This window comes from Megascapheus bottae, chromosome 8, assembly GCF_031878675.1.
Source record: "Megascapheus bottae isolate mThoBot1 chromosome 8, mThoBot2.hap1, whole genome shotgun sequence".
Classification (NCBI taxonomy): domain Eukaryota; kingdom Metazoa; phylum Chordata; class Mammalia; order Rodentia; family Geomyidae; genus Megascapheus; species Megascapheus bottae.
Genome location: NC_143516.1, coordinates 29,528,286 through 29,539,764, shown reverse-complemented (window position 1 = coordinate 29,539,764; position 11,479 = coordinate 29,528,286). Strand labels below are relative to the sequence as shown.

Here is an 11,479-nt window from a genome sequence, read left to right as displayed (position 1 = left end):
GAATGCCAGTGACAGATGGGCAGATCCTTAGGGTTCCAGCTCAGTGTTTACTTCAGATCTCCTCAGATCCACAATGCTTTCATCAAAACATCACATTGTATTTCCATATATAGATAGATAGATAGATAGATAGATAGATAGATAGATAATTCATTACAATTTTATTTTGGATAATTTGACAATAACACCAACAAAAAGAACCTAAAACAGTTGCTTTAAAATTTTCTCTTGGTGAAAATCCTTGAGTACCTTACAAGAAATCATGTCATGACCTTGATTGACTCACATTGCTTGAGAACAATATTAAAAATTTATTAACACTCTCTGGCTTCTTAGGAAAGAAGAACTGTCATAAAGTATGCACCAGAAGATTTAGTTACCTCTGAAGAGTCTGCCAGGATCTCTCAAAGCATCTTCCCTCTCTTTGTTTATTTCACTACTTTTAAAAAATAACACTTTATAATGAATTCCTTACAGCCCTCATCACTATTAGTTAATACAGAAAGGAAATAGCATTAGGAGAGGAGGCAATTTGCTACAATTTTTCTCCTTTTTATGTTTGTGGATGCACGTGTATTATAAAAAGTATAGCCAAATTATACATTGCTCCTAGGCTTTAGAAACTTGGAAAAAATACTGAATTTTTCTTAGAACAGTAGAATATTTGACTTTCTTTCCTTTTATATCCTTGATAACCAGCAAATAGGCTATTATTTGAGATCAATCCTCTTTAAGAATTAATGTTATATTTTGAGAAATGTAAATTATCTTAAATATGTGTAGAGACATAAAAATAGTCAAATAGCTTTTTCTAAATCTCTAGACATCTGTACAATAATATTCTCTTTTGGGCAGGTGTTTATTCTAGTGGTAGAGTGCTTGCTTAGCAAGCTTGAAGACCTGGGTTAGATTCCTTGGTACCACATACATAGAAAAAAGCCAGATATGGTGCTGTGCCTCAAGTGGTAAAACCCTAGCTTGAGAAATTCCAAAGACAGCACCAAGGCCCTGAGTTCAAGGCTCAGGACTGACAAAATAATAATAATAATAATAATATTCTATTTTGCATATTGACTAATATGTAACCAAAATTGTCTGGAAGCTATGTGTTCTCCATAAGTTTCTGCTTTGCCTGTTCTATCTGCCACTGCTCAGACCTGCAGGTTTCTACAAATGTCCTTGAGGATGGGCTGTGAGTCAGGCTGGGACACTGGGTCAGTTAATAGACATTGTGTTATCGATGGCTGTTATTATATAGACATTGTATGCGAGCCTTTGTTTGGATTTTTTTCAGAGTTCTCCAAATGCCAATGGCTACTCTATGCTCATTACAAATTTTGGTCTTGTGCTGATGTCAGAAACAACTCATTTGAAAGTGCTTAAGTAGATAAGAACACATTCAATCATACGTTTTATAATGTAACCAAATCATGCTATTAGCCAAGCACTGGTGGCTCATGCTTGTAATCCTAACTACTCAGGAGGCTGAGATTTGAGGGTTGTGGTTCAAAGCCAGCCCAGGCAGGAAAGTCTGTGAGACTCTTAACATCAACTAACCACCAGGAATTGGAACTGATATTATGCACATAAAATTTACTGTCTCGAAAGTCTATTTCAGTTAACATGTACATTTGATCTGCTTGGTGACATTAGCAAAACTATTGTCCCAGCTAAGAAAATGAAGAAAAATGAAAAGAGAAAATTCACAAAACATTTAAGCCAACAAATGATTTGACCTACTAGAGATAAGAATCTTACCTGAATACCCTCATAATTAAGTAGTAAGAAAACAAGCCAATTTTTAAAAGGCAAAAGTTTGGAGTATCACTTTATCATAGCAGATGATCAAAAGGAATGGCAGAGGAGCCTGCAAACTGATGCTTGACCCCAGTTAACAGAGAGATGCAGGTTTAAACCAGGAAGGTGTAGGGAAAGGGTTAGAGAGCACGCGTGTCTGCAGGAACAGTAATGAGGCAATTGTCAGAGAATTAGTGGTTGTGGAGATGTGAGGATTTTGATCATTAGAAAATATCTGACAAGCAAAATGAGATGGATTTGGAGGGCAAAGCATCAGCTGGTACACTTCCACAGATTATGCCATTCACACACATAGTGGAAATGGGATGAAGACCTGCTGTGAAGAGAGTCTAAAAAATGTATGCAAGCACACACCTTGGAGATAGCAAAGAAGAATCACATAGCTAGCAACTGGCTAAGATGCAGTCTAGGCTTCATGTGCTGTATTTGGTGTGAACAGAACATGATATGTAATGGGCTGTGTTTTAAGTGGGAAGAGTGAGACAAGAACAGGATTTGATGAATCCGATTCCTCTGCCATCTCCAACGAAGGTCCAATAAATGCTTCTTTGGTGGTCTACACTTGCATAGCACAAACAATCTCTAGGTAAAAGGGCCTTTCAGAGACTTCCATTGAACTACTTTCTTACAATCTTTGAATTTTACCATTCTTGTGGTATCCTGAGCCTGAACTAACTGAAGCCAAAGCTTTCCTGCTTCTCATCACTCCTCTAGTCCCTGCCTCCCCCCTCCACCCCCACCACTACACAGAATATATTTGTGTAGATGTGGCCTTGTGAAATCAAAAGGTCCTATGGTGCAGATCCTTTAGAATCTTACTAAATGGCCTGTTTCACTTTTTTTCTCACATCAATTCTATAATCTGTGAAAGGAGGGGAGAAAAGAACACTTTCTTTATTTCAGTACCTCATTAGTGAATCCTAGCCATACTCTTCCTTGGATCTCTTTTCCTTCCCAATCTGGTTCTCACATACTTAGAAAGAACAATGAGGCCTTCAAATTCACTCACTTCATTTTTTTTTTTTGAGAAGGGGCCAGAATTAGTGAGTCTCCATTGATCTGGCAGAGCTGCCTTCAAGTAGAAAGACATCTTTCCTGAAAGCCTCTTTCCTGAGTTTGGCATAGTCTAGCCTGAATTTTATAAGTCTTATGAACAAAGCAGAAAATAAAATGCACATTTCATGCTCCTTTCTTGGAAAAGTCTGACATTTCAGTGGGTTATTTTGTCTTTAATAGGGGTCCTCACTGGAGCCAGCTTTGCCATTAACGGAAATCCATCTGAATGTCCTATTGTGTATCTTTTTTTCTTCTTCTTTCCTCACAGTTTGAAGTAGCCTTTGCCAATTTTTTTTTTCAAAACCTGAAAGACCCTCTCTCATGCTCTTTTCCCAGACTCCAGCCCGGATGAATCCCTGCAGAGATTTCTCAGGCCTAAGGGCTGAAATGTGCACAGGGAGGAGTTCCACTTACTCTGCTAACCTAGTAGCCTAAGCCAATGGCAAAGAGGATGAGAGACCTCCTTCCCACCTCTCCCCGAGTGACAGCCTATTGGAAAAGAGGGGCCAGTTTGCCATTCAAATCATTGGGGTTTTTTTTGCCTGCTTCTTACCCAAATAAGAAGGCCTGTGCTGCTGCTGTGTTGCAAAAAGGTCTTTTGAATTGCAGTGGCCATAAGACCTGAGATCCTCAGTCTCTTGACTGTTTTTGAGGTGGAAGGAGAGGGAAAAGATGGTGGAGGCTTTCTGTGCTACTTGGAAACTGACAGACAGTCAGAACTTTGATGAGTACATGAAGGCTTTAGGTAGGTAGAAAGAACACCTGCTGTTCTCTTTTTAATCTACAGCTACTTACAGATCCCTTTCTTCATCTATCAAATTAGCAAGAGTCAGATAAATCATCCTGTCTTGGTAGGGTACTTTACTCCCACAGAATGGCTTTTTAATGTAGCATTTACCTGCTTTCTTGCCCAAAGCCAAATAATGGTGCATTTGGTATTCTGTGAGAAATGAAATGCTTCTGTGATTTTGGTTCCAGTATTTCTTCATCACTTACTCATTAATTGTGCTCAGCAGTTGTATGATTAGTGGTGTAATTGTTAATGATTCATCAGGGTCTAGTGGAACTTACACTTTACAGCAGGATTCCAAGACTGATTTCCAAGTAGAGTTCTGTTTTGGGGGGCTATTTGGGGAGTTGCTGCTGTCTGTACTTGTTCTTTTTGTTATTTCAGGTGTGGGCTTTGCCACTAGGCAAGTGGGAAATGTGACCAAACCCACAGTAATTATCAGTCAGGAAGGAGACAAAGTGGTCATCAGGACTCAGTGCACATTCAAGAACACAGAAATCAGCTTTCACCTGGGAACAGAGTTTGAGGAAACCAGTATAGATGACAGAAACTGTAAGGTATGAAGTGCTGAAGAGTTTCCTTCTCCAGGGTGTGGATGGGGAGGAAAGAAGAAAGGAGTCATTCCTTCTGGGTTTTTATTTTTATCTTGTTTGAGATAGGAAGGTAGAGAATGTTTACAGAATTTCCATTCAGGGAGAAAGGGTACAAACGTGGCCATTCTGGCAGGTCTGCACTATTTTCTAAACAATGAATTGTCACTGTAGTCCACATCTCCAGCGGGTGTGTCTCTTGCCATATACTTTCCATATTTTGTGTCAGACCAATTCCGGAAAGTGTCGGATAGTGTTAATGTGAATGAAAGCTTAGACTTTGTTTACTCTCTCCAATTGCCTCATGTTGACCAACTTGCTGTCTTCATGTGAAGACTTTGCTTAAATCCAGATGATTAACTGAAAGCACTGTTCAGGATTTTTGTCTCTAATATGACAAGTTTTTGAATCTAGATGTGTCCATTTCATTCAAATTATGGCATATTAGAGTTTGCACAACAATGGCTCTAGAAATACCAGTGAAGAATTAATAGGTTATTTCCCTAACCATAAATATCATTATAAGGATTACTAAGATATTAACTGCTGATAATTTATCCAATTATCACCATTTGAATTTTGTATCAGAAATGTGAATGATCTCTCTTGACATGTCCTGCATTTTTTTCTTGTTGATTTCAGTCTGTTGTGAGTCTGGATGGTGACAAACTCATTCACGTACAGAAATGGGACGGCAAAGAAACGAAGCTTGTACGGGAAATTAAGGATGGCAAAATGATTGCAGTAAGTGAAGATTGTCAGTTCATTTCTCTCCATGCCCCTCCTCCTACATTTATCATCTTCCTTCATCCCTGTTTCTCTAATTGTCTCTTTTCTTCCTTAACAAAATTATGTCACTATAGGTAAAACAAAGGAAATAAAATGACCTGAACTAATTCTTCCTTTAGCTCATCTTTGTTAAACATGTGCTGTTGATTTACCCCAAGCTGTAAATCAAAGCAAGAATTTTGGTAAGATTACTGTGAATATCTCAAATGGAATTTGAATATGAAAGTTATAGACTATATGAAGGTGATTGCTAGTCTGAAAACACCAAGTTTGTGAATGTAAAAAAAAAAACAAAACTATTTAATGGCTCCTGTATTAAACTGGATTTTTTGTTTATTTGTTTGGGTTTTTGCTTTTTTTGTCAGTCCTGTGGCTTGAATTCAGGCCCTCAGCACTGACTTGAGCTTTCTCAAGTCTAGCGCTGTACCACTTGAGCCACAGCACCACTTCCAGCTTTTTCTGTGTATGTGGTACTGAGAAATCAAACCCAGGGTTTCATGTATGCTAGGCAAGCACTCTATTATTAGGCCACACTCCTAGTCCCAAGGTTTTTATTTTGTTTTGGTTTGAGGATATATATATATTTTATATATAATATTTGGGTAGGTCTACAAAGGAGTTGTCATTCACCAAAGCAGTTTACCCACCCCTCCTCTCACAACCCTTCCATTGTCTATCTCAATTTTTGGTAATATATTTAAGTGTCTGCAATTTAGTTAAGCACTTTATGTGTACAATACATCTTGATTTGCTTTACCACTTAGACATCTTCACCCCTCTCCAACTCACCCCTTCTTGTTTCTAAACGCCTTCTTGTTCTAGTTGAGTTTATATAATCTTAGTACAGATAACCTTAGAGAATAAAATCATATAATAAACACACTCTGATTTATGAGATTTATATGGAGGTTATCTCTTCCTCCCCCCTTCTTGCCGCTGGTATTTGGACTTGAACTGTGGGCCTGTGTACTGTCCCTGAGCTTTGCTTGGTCAAGGCTAGCTCTCTGTGCCTTGAGCTGCAGCTCTACTTCCAACTTTTTCTGTGATGAATTGCAAATGGTCTCTCATCCTGCCTGAGTTGCCTTCAGACAATGATCCTCAGACCTCATCTTCCTTCCTTAGTGGCACTGTGGCTTACGTGATAGACACAAAGAGGCTCAGGGTCAGTACCTAGGCTCCAATTTTAAGCCTTGGGACCAGGAAAAAAAAATAAAACAAGGAAAATATTTGGGAATAATTTCTCTAATGAGAAAGCAGCATTAGAAACTGTTATATGTTCATCTAGACTGTTTGGTTAATACTGACAGAATCGTGTTGATTTTGCTGTTATTTAAGAACACCTGTTCTTTTATTCACTTGGCTAAAATCAGAGCTATTCTAGAAATAGCCATAGATCTTTTATGAGTATAAATAAGATTGCAGAGAGGGCCAGTTTACCATTCATGTAGATTTGCCCATATTTTTCTACAAAGATCCATGGAAGGAAGGTTTCAATTTTTTAAAATAATTAATGTGAAGTTCTCATTTATGTTTTTACCTCTGCTTCCCTAGTTATGGAACAGTGAACAAAGCTCACATTAGCATGCATGATTGTGGTCAGACAGGACCAAGTTCAGAAATGGAGATGAAAGCCACAGGGGACAGGGATCAGAATATACTTGAATCCTCCAAGTATTGGTAATACCAATACTTGATAATCTCATGATTTCTACCCCTAATTCTACAAAGCAGTTCTATGACAAGTTTTCAAGATGGATTTGACATTCAAGGAGTAAAGCCTGTGTTCCACATCATATCTACCAATTAATTATGTGGATTTACCTGGGCTGTTTCATTATAGTCCAAGCAGTGAATGTAAGGATTGTACTCAACGGTCATGGCTGATTTCAGACAAATCATTCCACATATCATTGGGCTTTCTTGGGAAATTTGTCTGATTATATATTGGGAACTGTATGAAAACCCATTAAATTTCAAGCATCTTCAAGGCAGAGAACAGAGCTGAAAGTGTAGATATGCCCTTCTTCAGAAGCAGTTTGCTCCAGTTGCTGTGGTAATTTAAGATTAAATGAGCTGGGTGTGATGGCACATGCCTCTAATCCGAACACCCTATAGGCTGAATCAGAAGGATCACTGATTCAAAGCCAGATGAGACTACACAGACAGACTCTGTCTCTGTGTCCAAAATCTAAATCAAATCAAAACAATGAGAACAAAACACCACCAACAAAGACGGAAGGAATTCTTTTAACTTGCAAAAATGCAAGTTAAAACATGTGGTATACTTTATTTTGAGAATCATTTCAGAAATGATAACAATGTGTACATGATACATGTTATTCTTATGCTAAAAATATTTCTTTTGTGTTAAGAATGAGAAGCGTATGCAACATTTAACTGTCAATATTTATCTGCTACAATTCTTAAATCACATATATAATAAGGTTTAAAAGTTCAGCTATCAGTGGTACTGTGTAAAGGTATGGCTACTGTTGGACTCTTTCAGACTCTCACTTTTGGTGATGTTGTTGCTGTTCGTTATTATGAGAAGGCCTAGGGAGCTGCTGGACCCGGATTGAAGTTCTTCCATTATACTGGGAACTTGGGCCTCAGTGCTGACCTGTGATTGCAGCTCAACTTGTCCCTTATTAGAAGGTTTTCCTTGGTATGAAGGCAAAAAATGGTGATTTAAAAACTTGTTTAACCAACCAACTTGACAAATTTTTGAGATGTGAGTTTATCATGTTTTATTAAAATCAAATAAATTTCAAAAGAAACTTGAAATATCATCTAAATTTCATTAAAATTTTACAACACTTTTTAATAAAATGAATGCATTTTGTTTTTTGTAACACAAATCAAATTGGAATAAAAACTTACATGCATATCAAATTTTGTGGTTGCTTTGATTGCCAAGAATCTGTTGAGAAATTGTATCATTTTAAAGAAAATAACTTTTCTTATGGCATAAAGGAAGACTGAAAATGTCAGCACCTTCAATAAAATATTAATTAAAAGGAAGGGATTTCCAAAACTATGGAGTGTCACATTTTTGTTTGAGACTTTAGTGAGGAATTTAAAATGATTAAATTCATTCAGCCATTAAATAAATTCTTGTCATAGTGGATTAGAAGACTAGAGAAAGGACTTTTTGCTGTTAGAAGCAGTTTGATATAGTTCAAAATATTGTATTAAAATAAGCAAACACACTATCATCGAATCAAAAAGAATTAATCAACATTTCTTATAGACATATAAATAGAAAAATACATTTCATCTTAGATTATTAAAATGAGACACCAACAACTAAAGTTAGTTGTACTGAGTCAGTAAGAACTATTCAAATGAAGTAGGAAGGGAGTGAACCTCACCAGGAGTTGACAGCTCCTGCCAAACTCCTTAGGAGACTTGGTTGCCAAAAGATCTCAGTCTGAGGCCAACCCAGTCTGAGTCCAGTCCCTGGACTTCAAAAGAATGGACAAAAAGCAGGGTTGGAGTCATCCACAAGTGGTAGAGTACCAACCTCAGAAGGCAGTGTTTACAGAAGGCAGGAGTTAGTGTTTTTACTGTACTGGTGAGGGAAATGAATGACGTTAGCATAACCAAATTCTCATTACTAGCAATACTAACAATGACAAGCTTTAAAATGGTGCCCCTTCCTTCCTCCTCTAATATTGCAGCTACATTTCTTTTATTTTATTATCAGGGTGTATACAGGGGTTACAGCTACATTCGTTTTTCTTTCTTTCTTCTTTTTTTTTTTTTTTTTCATTTTTGTGGGTAATGGAGCTTGAATAGTGGGCCTGGGTGTTGTCCCTGAGCTCTTCAGCTCAAGGCTACTGCCCTATCCCTTGAGCCCCAGCACCACTTCCCGATAAGAGTCTAATGTTCTTTAGTTGCTGGGCTGGCTTTGAACAGCAATCCTAAGATCTCAGCCTCTATTCTCCTAAGTAGAAGGATTACAGGCATGAGCCACAGTGCACCAGCTACAGTTGCATTCTTAAAACAGTGAGTACATTACTTCTTGAACCTTGTTCCCCTTTCCCATGTTTTTCTCCCATTTTTCAGTTCAGTTTTCTTCTGAAACAAAATTTTAACTTACTTTCCTGATTGTTTTTTTAAGGGAAGTTTATCTTCCCTAGCTTTTCCTCAGGGGAAGTAAATCTTATTCTGAAAAAAAAAAATGCCCCCCCTCTCTCTTTCTCTCTTTCTCTCTCTCTCTCTCTCTCTCTCTCTCTCTCTCTCTCTCTCTCTCTCTCTCTCTCTCTCTCTTTCTCTCTCTCTTTCTCTCTTCTCTCCCTCTTTTTCTCTCTCTCTTAATGACATTGGTATTGGAATCAGATCGTTACATGCTAGCCAAGTGCTCTGGCATTTGAACCATTCCTCATATTTTTTGTTTTAGTTTATTATTAACGCTTCATGTCTTTGTTGGACCATAATTTTTCTAGCTTTGGGCCATTTCATTTTTAAAAATCTAATCCTGTGGCTTGAATGCAGGGTCTGGGTGCTGTCTTTTAATCTCTTTGTGCTCAAGGCTAGTGCTCTACTACTGGAGCCACAGCACCACTTCCATCTTTTTCTGAGTAGTTTATTGGACATAAGAGTCTCTTGGGCTTTCCTGACTCAGCTGGCTTTGAACCCTCACTCTTAAATAGTTAGGATTCCAAGTTTGAGCCACTAGCACTGGTGGACCATATTTTGTTGTCAGTCCTGGGGCTTGAGCGCTGTCTTTGGGCTTTCTCAAAGCTAGAGCTCTACAACTTGAGCCACAGCATCATTTCTGGCTTTTTTATGTACGTGGTATTAAGGACTTCAACTGGTCTTCATGCATGCTGGGAAAGCACTCTACCATTAGGTCAAACTCCCAGCTCCATAATATTCTTACTTCTGTTTTCCTAACAGTTGGGACTACAAGTATGCATCCAGTTAGATTGTTAGATAGGATTTTATTAACTTTTTGCCCAGACTTACTTCAAACCGCCATTTTCTTATTTTTCTGAATCTTAGAGTAGCTATGACTACAAGTATGCACCACCACTCTGGACCCTTATAATGTTCTTGTTTAATCAACTTAGTAAACTCAGCAAGTTTTCATAAGTTATTTCATGTATGATAACTTATAAATGTGAAATATGAGAGTAATTTTCAACTCAAAAATTTCATTGCAATATTATTCCTTATTATTATTATCTAGATGACTATCTAGAATAATGGAAGTAGAGATGTTTGGGATTTATATGCATAAATGAACTATCTTGGTGATAGGATCCAAGTCAAAAGACACAATTCATTTATGTTTCACATATAGTTGTTTTATAACATAAAGCTCAATTCCATTTTAGATGCATTTTTAGTGCTTTGCCTGGGATCTGTGACATGAGGTTAGGTGAGGAATTTTCCTGGCTATGTAGTGTGATTTCAGTCCTTAAACAGCTTATTATCTGTCCCTGAGCTCTTCACCTATCACACTGAGCCACAGTGCCACTTCTGGTTTTTCTGGTGGTTAACTGGAAATAAGAGTCTCACAGACATTCATGCCTGGGCTGGCTTTGAACCATGATTCTCAGATCTCAGCTTCCTGAGTAGCTAGGATTACAGGTATGAGCCACCAGCATCCACTGTCTTTAAATGTATGAAACAGAACACTAAGAGGGTGTTTTCCCCAATTATCTACCAATTACCATTATCTCCACTTCTGGCAAGCGCTGCCCTTGTGGTAACTAGCCAGCCAATAGTACAGAAACATAGATTCTGTATTCAGTGTACAATACAAGAATGCCATATCTATTCAGCTCAATATAATGATTTCAAATCAATAATAGTAATTTGCAACAGAAGGAGATATTTGGGAAAGATGTTTGGGAAGTCAAAGTAGGCAAAACATGTCACAGTGGGCTAGAAGATCAAGTTCTCATCTGTAGGCCACTTGTATATTTCTAGAAACATTTTAATGTATATTTGCATCCTGATTTTTTTTCTTTCCAATGGAAAGCTATCTCACATACTGATGTGTCAAAACACTAACTTTTAAACTGTTCTTTTCTAAACTTCCTTACCTTCACCAAGAGAACCGGGAAGGAAAATGGGTGTGCTTCCAATGTCTTAAGGACATAAAGTAGGCTAAAAGCTATTTAGTGAACTTACAAAGACAGCAGAGAACAAGTAAGGAGTTCTGCCCTCAGCTCTCATAGCTCACCTCCTGTAGATGAACAGGCATGCCTACAAACAGAAGTCCAGGGTAAGGATGCGAAGAGGTCCAACCAGAGATGCCAAGACACTTGCAGCCTTGAGAATCTGAGCTGGAGGGAATGGACATAGAGGAAAACAGGAGAAAGAGCAGATGGGAGAACAATGCTTCTCTCCACTTATTCTAATCTCTATGTAGGATACAATATTTCCTGGGTTTCAACTATTGCACAGCCAGTTTTTTCCCCAT

At 37.9% G+C, this 11,479-nt stretch overlaps 1 protein-coding gene across 1 annotated transcript; it reads left to right on the top strand.

Moving 5' to 3' along the window:
• The first annotated feature begins 3,433 nt into the window (after positions 1–3,433).
• Fabp7 (fatty acid binding protein 7) lies at positions 3,434–7,902 on the top strand. The gene is made up of 4 exons (XM_090337669.1): positions 3,434–3,619; positions 4,049–4,221; positions 4,897–4,998; positions 7,550–7,902. Exons 1-4 carry the CDS (start codon positions 3,547–3,549, stop codon positions 7,598–7,600), a joined length of 399 nt encoding a protein of 132 aa, XP_090193795.1. The 5' UTR covers positions 3,434–3,546; the 3' UTR covers positions 7,601–7,902.
• The last annotated feature ends 3,577 nt before the right edge of the window (positions 7,903–11,479 follow it).

Bases quoted from the DNA above. Each gene is read 5' to 3' on its own strand.
- Fabp7 (XM_090337669.1), top strand. From the start codon at position 3,547: ATGGTGGAGGCTTTCTGTGCTACTTGGAAACTGACAGACAGTCAGAAC. The intron at 3,620-4,048 runs GTAGGTAGAAAG...TTGTTATTTCAG, and splicing joins TGAGTACATGAAGGCTTTAG to GTGTGGGCTTTGCCACTAGG. The intron at 4,999-7,549 runs GTAAGTGAAGAT...GGACTCTTTCAG, and splicing joins AGGATGGCAAAATGATTGCA to ACTCTCACTTTTGGTGATGT.